The sequence below is a fragment of the Neophocaena asiaeorientalis genome, unplaced genomic scaffold (genome assembly GCF_003031525.2).
Source record: "Neophocaena asiaeorientalis asiaeorientalis breed wild unplaced genomic scaffold, Neophocaena_asiaeorientalis_V1.1 scaffold317, whole genome shotgun sequence".
Taxonomy (NCBI): Eukaryota; Metazoa; Chordata; class Mammalia; order Artiodactyla; family Phocoenidae; genus Neophocaena; species Neophocaena asiaeorientalis.
Window position 1 is genome coordinate 4,088,611 of NW_020173114.1, and position 18,106 is coordinate 4,106,716.

The following is an 18,106-nucleotide window of genomic DNA, read 5'->3' on the forward strand; positions in this document are numbered from 1 at the left end:
GATCGATTTGGCATGCTGAAAGGAAAAGAGTGGACAGAACAATATTTACTTTTGGTTTCAGGGTACAATTGCAAGAAAGGAATCCTAGCTATTACTGTAAAGAGAATTTTAACAGTAAAGATTTCTTTACACACAGAACAAACTATAATCAACATTCTGAATTAAATCTTTTCATATACTCTGAGCAAACTTTGGTCTGCCCCAGAACCAAAATTTCCCTCCTCAGACTGTTAGGCATGGTTTTCATAAAAGGGAGATTTCTGGGCTTATGCATGAGTAACTGACCACAGCTTCTGGCCTCAGGCTTTCAATTCAGTTCTCCTAAACATGGCAGGACCAGGCAGGCCCACAGGGAAATGAGGTGTCTAACAGGCACCCACATCTATTAGTATCTGGCACAGAAGGAAGGATGGGGAGACAAAGAAGCTTGTGCAGGCCACTGAAGATATACTTTTTACTAACTTTATTGCACTCTTAACAAATTAATTAATCTCTTCTCTGGGTTCTTTCAATATCAGTAGGCACTGCAATTGCCTATTCACTTATCTGCATCCTTCTACTAGATCAGTGGTTCTCAACTGGGGGTGATTTTTGCCTACTTGGCTCCTCAGGGGACATTTGGAAATGTCTAGACACATTTTGGGTTGTCACAACTGCTGGTGGAAGGGTTTGCTAAGGACATCTAGTAGGTAGAGGCCAGGGATGCTCCTCAACATTCTACAATTCACAGGATAACGCCCAGAGCAAAGAGTTATCCAGCCCAAAACGTCAGTAGTGCATTAGATTGTAAAGCCTTCATTCAAAGATAGGAAAATTTGTTTACTATATGCCAAGTATGTAGTAGGTCCTCAATAAACATTTCCATTATAAATAACCATAAATATCATATATATCTTATTATTGCATACATACCCTAGCAACTCAACTTCCATGCTGCTTTCAGAGTAGCCTTCCTAAATGATCTGACCGTCGGTTCTCTACTTGAGATCTTTGATGGGTCTCAACTTTTAAAGGTGCATACTGGAATATTTGTGAATAAAATGAAATGTCTGGGTTTTCTTCAAAACAATCCAGGGACAGGAAGTGATAAAACAAAATTGGCTATGAATTGGTAATTGTTGAAACCAATTGAAGGGTTTATGGGAGTTCATTCTACTATTACCTCTGTTTCTGTTTATATTTGAACTTTTCTAAAGTAAAAAGTTTTCAAAATGTGAAGCACATTGAATGAAAAAAAAAACCCTATGATATCTCTTCCTTACTGGATAGAGACTGAATGTCTTGGTCTGTTAATTAAACATTCATACCATCTTTCTACTCAGCTTCTCCTCATCTCTACCTCAGCCTGAGGACAAAACCTGGCTGGTGCTTTAGACTATTTTTGTTCTGGAAAAATCAAATGTGTTCCAAAAAGTAACGCCTCTCTTGGATTAATTTCCAACTGACGTTCACAACTTTCCCTTCCACTCCCCTCTAATCCCCCACAAAAACCCTAGTTTGGCTGAGATGTTAAGAGGAAGGAAAGGAAATTAACATTTACTGAGTGCCCATGATATGCCAGGTACTGTCCTGAGCACATTTTAATCTTTAAAAAGTTATGTGTAAAATACATAGCTAGTGGGAAGCAGCCGCACAGCACAAGGAGGTCAGCTCCGTGCTTTGTGACCACCTAGAGGGGTGGGATAGGGAGAGTGGGAGGGAGGGAGACGCAAGAGGGAAGAGATATGGGGACATATGTATATGTATAACTGATTCACTTTGTTATAAAGCAGAAACTAACGCACCATTGTAAAGCAACTATACTCCAACAAAGATGTTTTAAAAAAAAAAAAGTTATGTGGTAGAAATATGGAGAAAATTCAGTAATTTAAACACTTAACTTGCTAAGAATTATATATTATATATAAATCATGGCAAATTTGGGGATGTTCTTTTGTGTCCTCAATTTTTTTAATATATATGCCCTAAATTTCAGATGATTACTTTTCCCTTTCACCATTAAAAAATAAAATCATCACTGACGTGGTGTAATCATTTTTATTATGTAAGCCCAAGTGTTCTCAGATGCTGTAAAAAGTGGTCACAGCATCCAAAGCAAACAGCACTAACCTGCCTATACTTCAAAATATTTCAGAAAATAAGGTAGGATGGCACCATCTCAACTCTTTTAATTGTTTTGCCATAAACCATAATCTGCATAAACTATTCATGTTTCCTGGGCTTTTTTGTGAGTTACAATTCAAAGTCACAGAACTTGTCCTAAACTTTAATACTCTCTTAAACAGTTTACATGTTTCCCAACATCTTAACCCTTTGGGGGAACAGACTTTTTTCCTTAAATTCTTTTTTTTTTTTTGAAAATGAAAAGATTCTATTTATTTGTATACGGTTATATGAGCATAGAGAAAGGGATGGAAAGATATACACAGGATACAAAAATTGTTAACTTTCATTAACCAGGTGTGGGTTAAGGACTAGTTATTACCTATTTTATTATACATTTAATATTGCATCAACTGTTAGAATGAATAGGTATTAATTTTATAATTAAAAATCAATAAAAATTAAAATGAAAACTTAAAATAAGTAATAAAATATATTGCTGGAAAACAGAAATTTTCTCAAATTATTACATTTCTCCTCTTCCTTTAAACCCATTTCTTTTTTTTTCAATTTTTATTGAAGTATAGTTGCTTTACAATATTGTGCTAGTTTATACTGTACAGCAAAGTGAATCAGCTATACGTATACATATATCCCCTCTTTTTTGGATTTCCTTCTCATTTAGGTCACCACAGAGCACTGAGTAGAGTTCTCTGTGCTATACAGTAGGTTCTCATTAGTTACCCATTTTACACATAGTATCAATAGTGTAAATTCTTCAACTTCTTTTCATTTCATAATTATTACAGTACTTGGGTGTTAACTTGCATACCAGTGTGATGTGCCATGAACAGGGAAAGGGGCCAGGAAGAGGGGTATGAAGAGACAGATGCCTATGTTGCTTGCAGTTTTTATTAAAAACTAGAATCAACCTCCCCCTAGGACAAGGCATAGGGTTTAAGAGCACAGGCTCTGGAATCAAAGTTCCTTGATTTGAATCCCAGACCCACCATTTATTTATATGCCTTGGCCATCCTTGCTCTATACTATACTTGCCTCACGGGGGGCTATGTGGATCATATACTATTATCCACATAAAGCATTTAGCACAGAGCCTTGTACTAAGGTAAATGCTCAATAAATGTTAGATCATCATTATCATCATCTCCATCTCCATCATTGCCACTACCATCATCATCTATTATTGAAAATTTAAGAAGCAAAAGAATTCTAATCCAATGTTGGTTCCCAAGGGACTGAGATATCAAAGGTAGCAAAGATGTGCTGCAAGGTTCAGGAAAGTTCCATTAAAAACAGTGGCCCAGAGGAGGGACCCAGAATTATTTATTTAGTCTAGATGGCCCATTCTCCCTGTCCACAGAAGGAAGAAACACCACCTGAAATGTGTCCATGCTACTGGCAGTGGTAGTCACAGAGCAGCCCTGTGGCTGGCTGTGAAGTTGAAAACCTCTATCTGCTGCCCCAGAAAACCCAAGTGTTGAGAAATAAGATGAACCAAATGTCCAGGGACAGCTAGAACTTTGGCCCAGTCTCCAAAGAGCACCCATATAGTAAAAAGACAGTAAACCATCCCATTGGTTGGAAAATTTTTACCCCCAAAATTATTCCCAACAAGACATCTGCCCACTTCCAGAGATACTATAGTATGTTATCTTACTACAGTAACACATTAGACTGTCTGGCAGGAAGAACATTCACGATCCTGTTCTTTTTCAAAGAGACCAATGTTATCAGGCAAATGGCCACACTCCCCTTATAAATGATTATTCCAAATCACTGAGAGGTAGAAGGAAAGCACAGACCCCAGTGGCCTGCATTGAGGAGAAATGCTTCTAGAGTCAAAGGAAAATAAACATAAAAGGTGAGAGGAGTCACTCATAAAGCTAAAAACTGCCAGAAAACCTACCCCATTCAGTGTAAAGTTAGAAAGAGCATTTGCATACAGCCTCTGCTCTGGGAAGCCAGCTTACAGTCTAACCTTCTCAATTTGTTTAACAAACCGAAGCAATACACTTTCTTCACTGCATGCTTCTCCACTAAAATCTACTCTCAATTAGCAAATCTCATGAAATTGCTTTGATATTTGGTAAAACTTTACTCTTGAACTTTTATGTAAAGAAAACACTGACCTTTCAGGATAATTACAAAGTTTAAATAAAAGAGGAATTACTTAGAAAAATACCACCAGAATTAAAAGAATGGATGAATGAATTACTGGAAGTTATACGGCTGCAGTACTGATGCCTAATTATTGTCTGGCACAGGAAAAAGCAAGCTGCTGCCTTCAATTACCAGCAGAATGACCTCTCTCAAAATAGGTAAGAGTAACAGATGGAGTAGAGGTAGCTGTTGCTGTTGTTAAACCACTTTCATAGCACAAAACACAGCCAGCTGTTGCCCAATTGTCACGTATACTTTGCAACACAGTTAATTTATTCTTATTTCTTTCCCTTGGACCCAAAAAACAAGGAACTATTTCGGCAATCCACTTAGAAAGACTGAGCCTGTTATAGCTGTTTCAAACTATTGAAAACCAACTAATAACCTAATAACGTAAAACAGACAACAACAACAAAAACATTGATGAGGAACCAATAAACATCTCACGTGTACATTTCACACCAACTTTAGGAGGGCTGGGGAATGAATGAAAAATGGTTTTGCTTCTTCAAACAGTACAGCTGAGTGTTACAGCTGAAAAGGCCTCTGGGGGTCATCTAGTCGAAACCCCTCTTTTTCCAGATAAAGAAAATGAAACCCCAGGGCCTAAGGGGAGAGCTCCAAAGTGCCACAGCCAGCTAGCAGGGAAAGCCAAGAGCTGTGCATAAGATTCTAAAAACTAAATTATAAAAATGCACTTGAACAGTTCTCAGCCTTCTTTCGGCTGTGACACCTAAGATGGATGGTGTTCACATAGATAGTGCCCTCCCCAAAGGCATCTGCGGTCCTGAAACAGTACTCTAATAGCTTGCAGCCAGTACAACCTTTACCAGTAGGTCATGGAAAAATGGGCTATGGACTACATGCAATTCCAGCAGGAACTCTAACCCTCTCCTATGCTTCCTCAAGGAAGCATATTTGCACGCAATGGAGAGTGACATCGTGATGTGATGGAGGCAACCTAGACTTTGATCTAATATTTAAAGAGGAAATCATTGGGACTTCCCTGGCAGTACAGTGGTTAAGACCACACTTCCACTGCAGGGGGCACGGGTTCGATCCCTGGTTGGGTAACTAAGATCCCATATGCCGTGCAGCATGGCCAAAAAGGGGAAAATAAATAAATAAATAAGGAAATCATTTGCAAATGTATCACTAACCGCATGCCAGCAGGAGAACCAACTAAATAAAATACTCCTTGGGCAAAGAATTCTATTCTAAAGTTACTAATTGGCTATTAATTTATCTTTTGAATACAAGTGGACTTTGATTTACAGTATTGAAGCTTCTTTATGAGCAGCCCTCAGGCTTCTCTGACTGAGCCTCCTTGAAACGCACCTTTAAATTGTACTTCATGGTGGATCACAGCGAGGGGCTTGGTGAACGTCTTCTTATTCTGCATCATGGCCCAGATCATCGAGGCATCCAGCGAGGTGCAGGCTTCATCAGGAAGCACACACTGCAGAGAGGCAGAGCAAAGCAGAGTCGGGAGGTCACTCAAAAGGGCCTGCACAGCTGACCTGTGGCCCCTTATCAGACAGCTCACAGCTGTTTACCCCAGAAAAACAGGACATTGGGAGAGTTTCAAAGAACCACAAATAATCTGGGAGATGTGAGAGCAGGCCCAGTGTATTCTCAGCTGCACTTGAAGATGCAAACATGGCTGGACGGCTTCCCACAAAACAACTGGAGCTTTTAGTGTTATTTAGTCTGAAAAATAAAAAAACTACATGACGAATGTTGGCCCTTCACCAAGCTGGCTTCACATAAATGGTTCATGTTTGTGATTTGTGATTGTGGGAAACTTCATGTATTGCATTATGAGGGGGACAGATTTTACATTTGTTGTCCAAAAAGATGACCATGTTGTCGAGTACGTTTGCTTTTTAACTCTGGTACAGGCTCATGCAAAATGAAGCCTTCCAGGGTCATCTGCTTTTAATGTTCCAAAATGAAGTCCTGGGGAGTTGTGCCCAGGTGTGGAGGCCATGAGATCAGCTGTTCCTAGCTATTTTAAGGCTCCAAACTTAGAACCAGCATGCCCAAGCCTAGTGTATCTGTTTCCATTACCTTTTTCTTTAAAATAACTTTGGTTCCTTATCTATGCCCATCAGTGGGTAAAACCCTAATGTCAATGACATCCATTCCCTTTTGTTGGAAGAAGAAACATATCAATTACTTTAGAAGTCTATATACAGCAAGGTACCCAGAAAGGTTAATTAGCTTCCAGTTCTTCCAATCACAAAAGAGCAAAGACTTGTAGCTTTACTGTCATTGCTGCTCTAGGCAACATGAAAGTCAGATACATGTTATAAGAAGACAACTCCCCCCCTCTCTCCACCCCCCCAAACAAACAAACAAGAAAAGCCTTTACAACAGTCCTCCTGTAAAGGGAAACAATGGATTTTCTGCGGAGAGGAATCATTACTGAAAAGATTTGCATTTTAGGAAAAGCCTTCTTACTTTCCTACTAGTTCTTTGGTTAAGCAAGAGTCTATGATTCTACAACAAACTCACTGCAAGACCCTGGGCAAGACACCGAACTCTCTGGCCTCAATTTCATCAGCAATGGGCAGGGTTGGACTCACCGATCTTTGAGAACTCTTCCTAGAAGATTCTTTGACTCTGTTTATTGTCATAGAAAGCACTCACAGGAATGTGGAAATATTAACCACAGGCAGCAAACAGAGGGACAGTGGTAACGGCTCTATAAATGGTCCTCTGTCATCATATCTACCGTCTCATTTGCTCCTCTACCCAGGAGAGAAGCCGGTACTATTACTTCAATGGTACAGATGAGGACACGCAGGTTCTGAGAGGTCAGGGACTTGCTAATGTCCTGTTGGTAAGCAGCAGGCCTTCCTTCTCGGTCCTCCATGCTCTTTCCATTCTATCTTGCCTTGGATATAAATAGCGACTTTAGGCTTAGGGTCACATCTCATGTCTTCCCCTGTGACTTAGAACTCTCCTTTTATTATTAGGACTAATTTTCACAGATTAACACACTATGAAGCTGGGCTGCCACAGGCCAGGCTCACTGAAAGGTAACAGCCATACAGCCATCAGTATAGACCCCTGGTAACTGCCAGGCCTCCCCTCCTAGATCCCTAATTCCTAAAAGTTATCCTCTGGGTCCCAGCCATGCACGAAGCTCTGCATGGTTTTCTACCATGGTCCACTACACCCCAACCTTGATGGCCACTGGAAAGTGAAGGTCCACACAGCTAAGGCACCAATGTTTCTAAAGGCAACCTAAAGAACACAGCCTAAATCACCTTATATATATATGTACTCCCTGAGGACTATGAAATCAGATTTGCTATATTTTCAAATGTATTATAAAATTTCCTATGGTCTTATGGAGAAATGGATGCCCAGGGGAATATAACAGTGCAAAGGATTCATATCAATGGTAATCCATCCAATAATAATAATTTTTCCTACTCCCTCTACATCCATCTCTTACAACCTATGTATCAGGTGAGAAAATTCCATCCATACGATACATTATTAATGATATGACTCGATTATTAGACTTTTAGACATTAATTGATATGTGATTATAAAAGGAATAGAAGTCAGCTTACACTGCGTGAGATATCTAAAAAAATAAATGCACATATGAAATTATACATAATTATGGCAGATCACAGAAACAAAACTAAGCAGAAGATACCCTTTGTGCACAAGGCCAAAATGATGAGGTAATTACCCTTGCTGATCCCCCCTACCTTGGCCACGCCAGCAAGGTCAAAGGGTTCTGATTTCTGTTGTGGCAATAGAATGTACTGGTTCAATGTGGGGAGTGACATGAGGCGAACATGACGAACAGATGAGAAACCAAGAAAAATTAAAATATTTGTTAGTTTCCCTTAGAAGTCTTCATGAGACAAGTCAACCTTATAACTCACACAGAGAAGGTCAAAAAACAACTGCAATACAAATCTCAGCGGGACCTGGAAAAATTAATCCTCACGCTGAACTTGTCCTTCGGCTCTCTGTACTCTTGGCACTGGATACTATCTGAATAGCGAAGATAAAGCCAGACCTCTCTTTCAGTGGAAAACAGTCTTGATTTATCATTTGTAAGATACTACTGAGTAGCACGCATGGAAAAAAAAAAATCATACTGTCAGGATTTATTCTCTAAGACTCCATAAAACTCAGTTCCCTGCTAACATGAACTTTATGGCTTCAACTGGGCAGTTCCCTAACCCAAAACCTCAACCTGCTGTAACTTGTGATTAAACTTCTCTGGTAGATCACTGCCTCACCTAAAAATGTCAAAATAACAGTACAAATGGACGAAGGCTCACTAACCTTAGGTAACTTCTGGGGGTCCTTTTCCTTTTTGGTACACAATGTGAGCTCACACTGTAGAAAGAGCAGGGAGGTGTTGAAGATGGGCTTAAAGACAAAGCTGAATCGTTTCTTATCTATCTCGGCTTGTAGGATAGGAAAGTGCACTCTCTTGGGATTGTAGAATTTCACAGATTCATCTTTAGGACAAATGTTCTCAATGATAGTATAATCAGACATCCTATCAGGGTTCGAATATGGAGAGATAAAGCAAGTCTGGATGGCAAATCCCAGTTCTTGGTCAGCCTTGGTGACGGACACCTACAACAGAACAGAAAGATCAATTCAGAAACAAGTTAGCATGTCACTTTCACTCTAGGCACAAGGGTAACATATCAAAGGGGCCCTTCTGATGAGAGACATCGCTTTACTTTCCTAACATATCCATACAGTCTTCCTTCTAATTACAAAAGTAACACACACTAATTGAAGAAACATATGTTTTCCTTTAAACTTGGTATAGATGATACAGTGAATTATTTAGTTCAAGTCCCAGCCTGGAAGAGTCTATAATACAAGATATATAAGTCTCTTCAACCTCCTATAAGTCCTCTGGGAAATAAAAACAAAAGTACATCATGCACCTAAGTGGATTTTCCCAAATAAACAAAACACCAGTAGGCAAAGCCCCTAATATCATTAATAGTGTATCACCTGTAAGGCAAGCTCTTTTAAAAAATTACTCAGGGGCTTCCCTGGTGGCGCAGTGGTTGAGAGTCCACCTGCCGATGCAGGGGACGCGGGTTCGTGCCCCGGTCCGGGAAGATCCCACATGCCGTGGAGCGGCTGGGCCTGTGAGCCATGGCCGCTGAGCCTGTGTGCCCGGAGCCTGTGCTCCGCAATGGGAGAGGCCACAACAGTGAGAGGCCCGTGTGCCACAAAAAAAAAAAAAAATTACTCAAAAAATAGAGGACAGAGGTAGAATCTATTTAAACTAGGCACGGAAGACCAAACTTCTAAACTGCAGCAAGTCAGACTGAGCCTAAAACATCGCAGTAAAGCTATAGATTGACCTGAAGTCCTGGTTCATGGTGAGCAGGCAGAGCTGGCCTCTGGGGCTGGATGTCGGGGAGGGTGCAATCTGGTGGCGATCATGGGCCTGGCGAAGTGTCCCAGCTTCTCAGAGGTCCAAACCAGACCTTGCCAAGTACTCTCCCTTCACTCTTTAAGCCCAAGGGTGTTTTAAGGGAAATCTAATCTGGAAACTTTCCGACTCATTTACACTTCCCTCTTACAAAACATTTGTATGGGCTATGTCCAAACCTTGTTAAGGTTCTTTTCTTTAGAAACAGGAAGTAGTATTTGGCCAAGAGTAAACAGAATTCAATTCTCATCTCAACTACCAATTCAAATCTCAACTATCCTGAACTCAGCTAAAATCCTCAAACCAGACTGGATCTTCCATTTGGTGACACATGCATCACTGTGTGAACTGCCTCTCCCCTCTATTGCCTCATTCCTTGACTAAACTCAGGATCAAAATAAACTTAAACACTTTAGAAATAAAGTTGGTCCTCAACCATAGGCCGATAGCCCCAGAATCCTTTCAAAGGCGTGAAGATATAAACACACTTTCCATTCTGAAATACCCAGGGGAAATCCCTGACATTGCATGGGGCTTTTAGGCCACGGCACTATTTTGAAAGATCCCTATGTGGTTAACTGCAAGATGCTAAACAATGAAGATGACTGTGATAATGACATTTTGTTGGGCCTTAAAGCTTAATCCCTGAGAAATAGTCTTATGAGATAAATATTTTCAACTTCATTTTATAAATGGAGGAAAAACTGAACACACAGGATAGCTGACTTGTTCAAAATCATATCTAACAAACACTGGGTGAAACCAAGACTTGAGCCCAGGTCTTCTGAGCCCGTCTATTTTCTCTTCACTATTTCACTACAGCTACAGGGTCAATTCAAGCCACCCATGACATGGCCAGGGAGGGTGCTTGGTAAGAAGTCTTTCCAGGAAGTAGTATTTGGTAGTCTGAAAATATTCACACTTCATTATTTTTACAGTATTTCCAAAAATGAGATATTTAATCTTGGGAAAATGGCAAATTACATATACTCTATTTTAAAAAGTGGCCTTTAACATGAACTCAGAACCCACAATGCAAAAATGTGTGACAGAAGAAATGTAAACCTCTTCTCTAATCTCAGAGAAAGTATGCAATGGCAGAATGTCTAAGGTATTCCAAAAAGTTGTTTCGATGAGAGGAAAAAAATTGTCAACAAGTCTTTTCCTCTGAAATGGACCGGAAATGAGTAGTGGCAGGACTCTGCTGCTCACGTGCTGTGAGCACTAAACCTTGGTTTCTCCCCCACAGAACGAGGGCACTAACACTGACTAGATACAGTGATTGTGACAATCCGTAAAGTCAAAATTACATGCACACAACACAGTTCCCTTCTAGTTAAGAAATGCCAGCTGTTATTAATAGTATTAGTCTAGATTTAAATTTGGGGGGTTATATATAGAAATATATTCTTTTAATTTCCCAAGACAAATGAACTAAAAGAAAAGCTGCCAACTATGTGACCAACTACCACCCAAGGATGACCAAAGACCAGGTGGCAAAGCTGATAATGTCTTGGATTAAAGGAAGAGACTAGGATCTAGAGGAAACAGAAGATTCTGGGAGGGGATGTGATAAGGATGACCACGAGAAGAAACATGGAAATAGTTCTTTAGACCAAGCCAATGATTGGGTAAGTTTTATTTACTTTCCCCAAATAAAAATTTTATTATTAGCAGTGGAGTCCAAACTGGGAAACAAGGACTAGGCATGGCTGCTATCCTATTTAGCAAAATATTTACAGATTCTCTCTCATATTTCAGGTGGTTTGAAACAACTTTAAAATAAAGCAGTTTATACCATTTTCCCCCTCCCCAGATTCTCTTCAATGTATTACTATGATGTATAATGATATTTAAAATGGTATAGCAAAAGGATTTGGTTCACTTTTTTCCATCACTTGACCATGTCTTTGATTAAATTTAATTATGAACAATACAGATGATATATAAATGGGAAAATAAGAATGAAAAAGAAAATGAATTTCAAGTAAGCCAACACTGGGGGTGGCAGAGTGGGGGAGAAAACCCAAAACACCCAGGGTAGGATACATGAGGAAGATTTAAGGCAGCAACGCCATAGCCTGGCAAAACCAGGCACACATCTGGAAAAGAACAAACTGCAATGAAGCAGCACCCCTAAAACCCATAGCGTAACAGCGAACCACTGACCAACCACACACGTGGATTGTGCAGCCGGAAAAGCAAGAAGAAAACAACGCATCTTGGATTAGGGGAGAGCTCTGATTAGGGAGAGCATGTAGAAAGCAGTATATTTTTCCCCCAGCAGAGAAAGAAGGTATACCCAAAGAAAGACAAGATCTCTCAGAACAGGGAATCAAAAAGGAGGAGACGATCCAGGAAAATGTCTAGAGCCAGTGGGCTCCGTCCCAGCATCAGTACAAATGTGAGTTATTTGTCTTTCTTAACTAGAAATATGTGTACTGAAGTCACTTTTAATATATGGAAGTATCCCATTTTGGCCCCTTAAGCTTCTCCCTCCTCCCACAGTGAAGGAGAACACCAGCTTACTGCTCAGCACCCAGATCAGCTCAACAGGGGATGACTTCCAAGTAAGACCAGCAGACATTCTGGGGCCATGAGGATACTGATCTTCTCTGGAATCCAATCTGTGAACTTGGATATTTGCACTGCTAAGAGGTTACATTTTCTCCCCCTTTCAAGTGGTACTTTGAGGATAAACGATAGCATCCAGTGGATAACAGTGTGGGCTCTGGAGCCAGATGGTCTGAGCATGAACTCTGACTCTGAACTCTAGTAGGTACTAACTGTGTGACCTTAGACAAGTTTGTGCCTCAATTGCCTCATCTACGAAATGGGGATATTAATAGTCCTGTCTCACAGAATTGCTCTGAAGAGTAAAATACTACAATACTTATAACTGAGCTTGGCACAAAATAAATCTGCAATAAATGTTAGCTGTTGTTATTTCATTATTACCATCACTACCTAATATGCTGGAGTCACTCCAAAGATTTATGTTATGTGTGGTTATTACTGTTATATATAGGAAATAGTTTTAATGAATTTATAGATACATTTAGGAGATGACCTAGAAAAAGCAATTTTCATGAGATACAGTAACACACAGTATTTCACTCAAAAGTATCCACAGTTTAAAAGATAGTCTCTGAGGTGGTTTGAAATATTCTTTGGTTAATTCTGATACTGCAGCTACTGAACAACTGTCCTTAGCAGAAATGCTAAGGACAGAGTACGGACAGGGCTTTATTAGAATTCACAGTGCTGATTTTTTTAAAACATTTATCCATTCATCTACAAATTACTCTCTCCGTTTAGAAGGAACGTAGTGAATCCTGAAATTTCCTGCTTTGGCCAGAAATCGACGTGGGAGCGTTTTCTAAGCCACGCCCTCACGCAGAGCTGGTCAAAGTGGTGAGGAAGAGCAGGAAGACGTCTGCCCCAGCTGCTTTCACTCATGCGCAGAAGCTACTACGAATCTGCGCTAACCTAACAGCCCAAGGCTAACATTTGGGTCTCACCTCAACAAAAACATGTCCGTTCTCTGCCACAGAGAAGACGCCTTGGGAGGGCACCAGAAAGAGGTCAGTGTTGTACAACTCCATGTTGAAGGTGACATTTCTGTTGGGTGGGTCCTGGAAGCTACTGGGATTCCCCACCTGCCGCAGGCTACAATTAAACTGGAAAAAAAAGAAAAAAAAAAACACAGATGGAGATAAATCACAGTCAAACGAAGCTTGTAGCTTTATGAGCTTTAGCCTTTAACATCTGATTTTATTTTCCAATAGTCCCTGACTAAAGCTGACCAAAAAGACACCGGTCTCTACAAACTACCTACTACAAATAAACACATACCACCACAGTTTCAGGTCGGCTGAAGAAGTAAGTATCTCCTTCATCCGTAACTCCCGGAAATCCATTATCACCTGACTCCAAATCTTCATAACCATCTGGCCAGCCACTACTATCCCCAGGGGGTGGAACCTGTATTACAATCTAAAAGGCAAGGAAAACACAATGTTATAAAAACACCAAATCACGTGTCTTTGGTTCTACCTCACACAAACACCCATGTAATAAGTCAGAGGCAAACTGAAAATCTGACTTAAAAAAAAAAAAAACAACTTCAAGTATTTTTAGGACTTCATCCTCAAGGAGATGAAAAAAAGAAGAAGCCCAATGCATGTTCAAATTAAGATTTACAGTAAAATACGTATTTTCCCCTGTGACAAAATATAAGTTATTTCAAACAGTGGGAAAACACCAGACACTGAAATGGGATTGGATGAGGTTGTCAATAGGCCCCCCTATACTGTGGGGGGTGGGAAGGAACCTTTATATTGAAAACTCTAAGAAATACTGATTTGGTTAATCCAAGGAGTCCTGTAATTTGTATCTGTCAAGATTTGATCAAGTTTGGTTTGAGTTAGAAGCAAAGGACCTGATGTTTACTATTGAGCCATTCCCTCCTTACTTTTAGTCCTGCACTCCTCCATCTCCCCAATATATCTTTTTTAAAAAAATAAATTTATTTATTTATTTTTGGCTGCGTTGGGTCTTCGTTGCTGCATGCGGGCTTTCTCTAGTTGTGGCTAGCGAGGGTTCTATAGGCATGCGGGCTTCAGTAGTTGTGGCGCGTAGGCTCAGTAGTTGTGGCTCATGGGCTCTACAGCGCAGGCTCAGTAGTTGTGGCGCACGGGCATAGTTGTTCCACAGCATGTGGTCTCTTCCCCGACCAGGGCTCGAACCCGTATCCCCTGCATTGGCAGGCGAATTCTTAACCACTGTGCCACAGGGAAGTCCCCCAATATATCTTTTGTATGGTGTATAGATGCAGGAAAGAACATCATGTTTTATGCCATGGCAACCTCTCTTAACACTGGTTGAAATGATTGTTCCTAGGTTAGCTCCAGATAAGATGAAAAAATTCACCCAAGGACCAGGACTCCATAAATTAACTCCTAATTTCTTTGCATATATAGGATAGTTATACTTTTTGTTTGATTTTTCACTCCACTTCCTTAGATTTTTAATATGTTGCAAAACAAAAATACATATTAAGTCTGAAAATTACTACAAACAATTATAACTGGAAGAAATAGTTAAAGTAGCCACTGAAGAGGTGAATGGGAAGAAAATGAAGGAAAACTGCCTCTCTATTCTTTACCAGGCCCTCAAAAGAAAGTACTAATACAACTGAAGTAAGTTAGGTTATGACTTACCCTATCATAATTTAAAAAAAAAAAAAGAAAGAATGAATATACCTTTCTCTCCTGAGGCAGATGGCACTTTTTTTTTACTTAACAGACTGATTACCATGGCCTTTTATTGGCATTAATTTAGATAAAAGTTTAAAATTCCAAAATCAAGTATACCAGTAATATATGACATTCATTACATCTGGAAAAACTGGATAACTGCAAGAAAATTAGTGTTGGAATTGGCAGAATAGGGTTCATCATAGAAGTCAAAGGTTAATAAATGATTTCAGGAACAAAGGGAGAGTGACTGCCACTACCTAGAGTTGGGGGAAGATTAGTGGACGAGAGGTCCAGAAGCTGGATTCGGTCCTGGCTCTACTGTTAACTAGTCTCTCAAATCCAGGCAAGTCTCTTAACTCTCTGGAGTTCCATTTCCTCACCTGTGAAATGAGGACGTTGAATGAGATCAGCTTAGGGCTCTTTCCAGCTCAAACATTCTAAGATTGTCTGAGGAACAATAACCTTGGCTCACAGGACAGTCAGTCTCCACATGAGCCACACTGACCAGAGAGCCAGTCTCTTCTCTGGCTAGGTTGAGCCTATCTGTTGACTGGCAGCGGAATAAACAGAGAAGTCAGGGTCTGCCCGTGCCAAGCCAAAGCTGGGGTAGGCGCTGAGTGCAGACACACACACCATGTCAAAGCTATTTCTACCATCCAAAGTACAACTCAAATTGCAAAATTATCACTTTAAAGTCCTTTTGAAATTTCATGTTCAAATTCTTTCAACATTCACTGTTAAGTGTCCATCTCTATAAGAACAGATTTAGATGAATCTGTTCTGACAAGATTCTGACAAGAATCATGTCTGGAAAGTGAAGGGTAGCTATTGCAATGGATTATCATTGGGGGAATCTGTGGAATCTCTCTCGGGGTAACTTCAAAAATGGAAGATTTTCTTCAATTTAGGGTCTTCCTTAGAGATGGAGAGAGATTTAACACTTTCTTGAACGACCTTTTCAGACTTCTCTCTTTTGGTTCTTTTGTTCATGAGGGAGGGAGAAGTTCTCCTACTTCTAGACAAGACTCAGATGAGGCCAGAGAGACCACAGCTCTGGTTAGCTCAGTTGTATGGAGGTGCTCACTCATAGCCCAAGGGCTTGGATTCTAGCCTTCTGTGGACCAGGCCATCCGAGCCTGCAGCTTAGCCAGAAAAAAGTCATAATCACCTTGCCAGTGAAACTCTGCCAAGAGGAGATGGAAGGAAGGGTGGGAAAGATCACCACAAATGCTCCAGCCGAGAAAACAGGGCCTCCCAACTCCCACAGACTCACCAACAAAACAAATAAAAGAGTTCAGGGTCATACTACATCCCATTTTGTTGAGAACTGACACTTGGCTTTGTTCAGACCCTCCTCACTTTCCTAGAAGTCTTAAGACTAATTTTAAGGTAACACCCAGCAAGGCTCTGGCAAAGGGAAAGCTTTGTACTGGAGAACACTCACGGAGTTGTAGTAAACCACACCATAAGGGACTGATCTCCGGTGCCGAGTCCCACAGCCATTCAGGGGAGACTCCAAAATGAAGTGGGTGCCATTCATCTTGGCCTTGCATGTGGGATCCAACAGGGTGAGCTCCAACCCAGAGTAGCCTCTGGCCTGAAACAACAATGACCGAAGACATAAAGGGGGGCCCACAGGCCATTCTACAGCATGCAGTTAACACATTTTGCCTGGTCTTCCAAGTTGCAAGTCCAGGCCTTCCAAGTTGCTAGAGGCCTGCACTTCCCCTCCCCCCTTACCTCCTTTCAGCCTACCATCTCTCAACAGCCCCAGAATTGTGTTTGTTGGCCTTGGAAATTCAATAGCAAAATATTGACACACAAGGATCTGGAACCCCCCTCACTGAGAACAACAGGAACCGGGTGAGAATCACAGCCAAGGGGAAGTGAGCCCATCCAACTGAGAAAACAGTATCAAATCTCTGGAGTTCAAAAGTGAAAGAGCTGGAAATAACTAACACAGGCTGAGGCAAGATGGGGAGGGAGGTAGCCTTCCCTTCGCTCCTTTAAGAAACTGCACCCACCTGAAACGAATCTTTTTCTATAGCCACAGTCATCTTTTCATTGTCACATTTGACTGACAGGGCAACATCCATGCTCCCCTGCACCTCCTCGGCCTCTCTGGGACCAGGAAACAGTTGTATGCTGGGGATGACAGGGTCCTTTGGCCGAGGGATCCCATCTTCTCCCCCTTCCTTCCAGCCTCTCCTGGAGATATCGGGGAAGGGAAAGGGGAAACCTCCATTTTGGCCTCCCCTTCCCCGGATGCGGGGGTTGTCCAGGGCAGGCAGGTGGCCAGGGTCCAGCAGGATCCGTAGCTCAGGAGGGATGGTATGGACTTCCTCATCTCTCATCTCCTCTGCTGGTAAGAGAAGAAGGCAAAACATCATCAGTGTTTGCTGCCAGGCCACAATCATATCATTAGAGGCAAGAACAGGAGAAATTAGCAAAGAATGGGCATGTGTAAAATTACTCTTAACAAGCAATGTCTAAAAGAGATGAGGAGCCTGGAAGCCGGAATTCTAGTGCTGATGTTCTTTCTAACTGGTTGAATGGCTTTGGGTAAGTGGCCTATCTCTCTGTGCCTCAGTCTCCCAATTTTTAAAATTAAGAGGTTGGATTAGATCAGTGGTTCTCAACTTTGGCTGCACATTAAAATCGCTGTGGAGCTTAAAAAAGAAAATCCCTAAGCTCAGGCTGCATCCCAGGCCAATTAAAAACTGAACTCTCTTTAAATCATGTTTTAAAGCTCCCCATGTGATTCCAATGTGGAGCCAAGATTAAGAACCACTGGATTAGATGATTTCTAAGGCCCTTCAAGCTATACAAATCTATTATTTGAATAAGTTATGTGGGACAATATTATTCCATTCAAATGCCAATGAAATACTTTCCTTGAATCTAGAGATTCTCTAGAACAGTTTCTCTAAAGATTTCTTGAAATAGTATTGGTATTTTGAAATGATTTTGCTACCTCCTTTTTTTTTTTTTTTTGCGGTACGCGGGCCTCTCACCGCTGTGGCCTCTCCCGTTGCGGAGCACAGGCTCCAAATGTGTAGGCTCAGCGGCCATGGCTCACAGGCCCAGCCGCTCCGCGGCATGTGGGATCTTCCTGGAC

The 18,106-nt window shown here is 41.0% G+C and overlaps 1 protein-coding gene across 4 annotated transcripts in view; it reads right to left on the reverse strand.

Moving 5' to 3' along the window:
- The window catches only part of TGFBR3 (transforming growth factor beta receptor 3), a 200,434-nt gene that overhangs the window by 19,713 nt on the left and 162,615 nt on the right, over positions 1-18,106 (reverse strand). For 2 of the 4 annotated variants that reach the window (XM_024743617.1, XM_024743615.1), the window contains exons 9-14: positions 17,013-17,347; positions 16,433-16,585; positions 13,583-13,723; positions 13,249-13,407; positions 8,605-8,904; positions 5,623-5,743 (exon numbers count right to left, since the gene is read on the reverse strand). In XM_024743617.1, the coding sequence (XP_024599385.1) occupies positions 5,623-5,743; positions 8,605-8,904; positions 13,249-13,407; positions 13,583-13,723; positions 16,433-16,585; positions 17,013-17,347 (1,209 nt within the window). Of the gene's footprint in view, positions 1-5,622; positions 5,744-8,604; positions 8,905-13,248; positions 13,408-13,582; positions 13,724-16,432; positions 16,586-17,012; positions 17,351-18,106 lie in introns of all 4 variants that reach the window. The other 2 variants (XM_024743616.1, XM_024743614.1) reach the window with 1 other exon arrangement.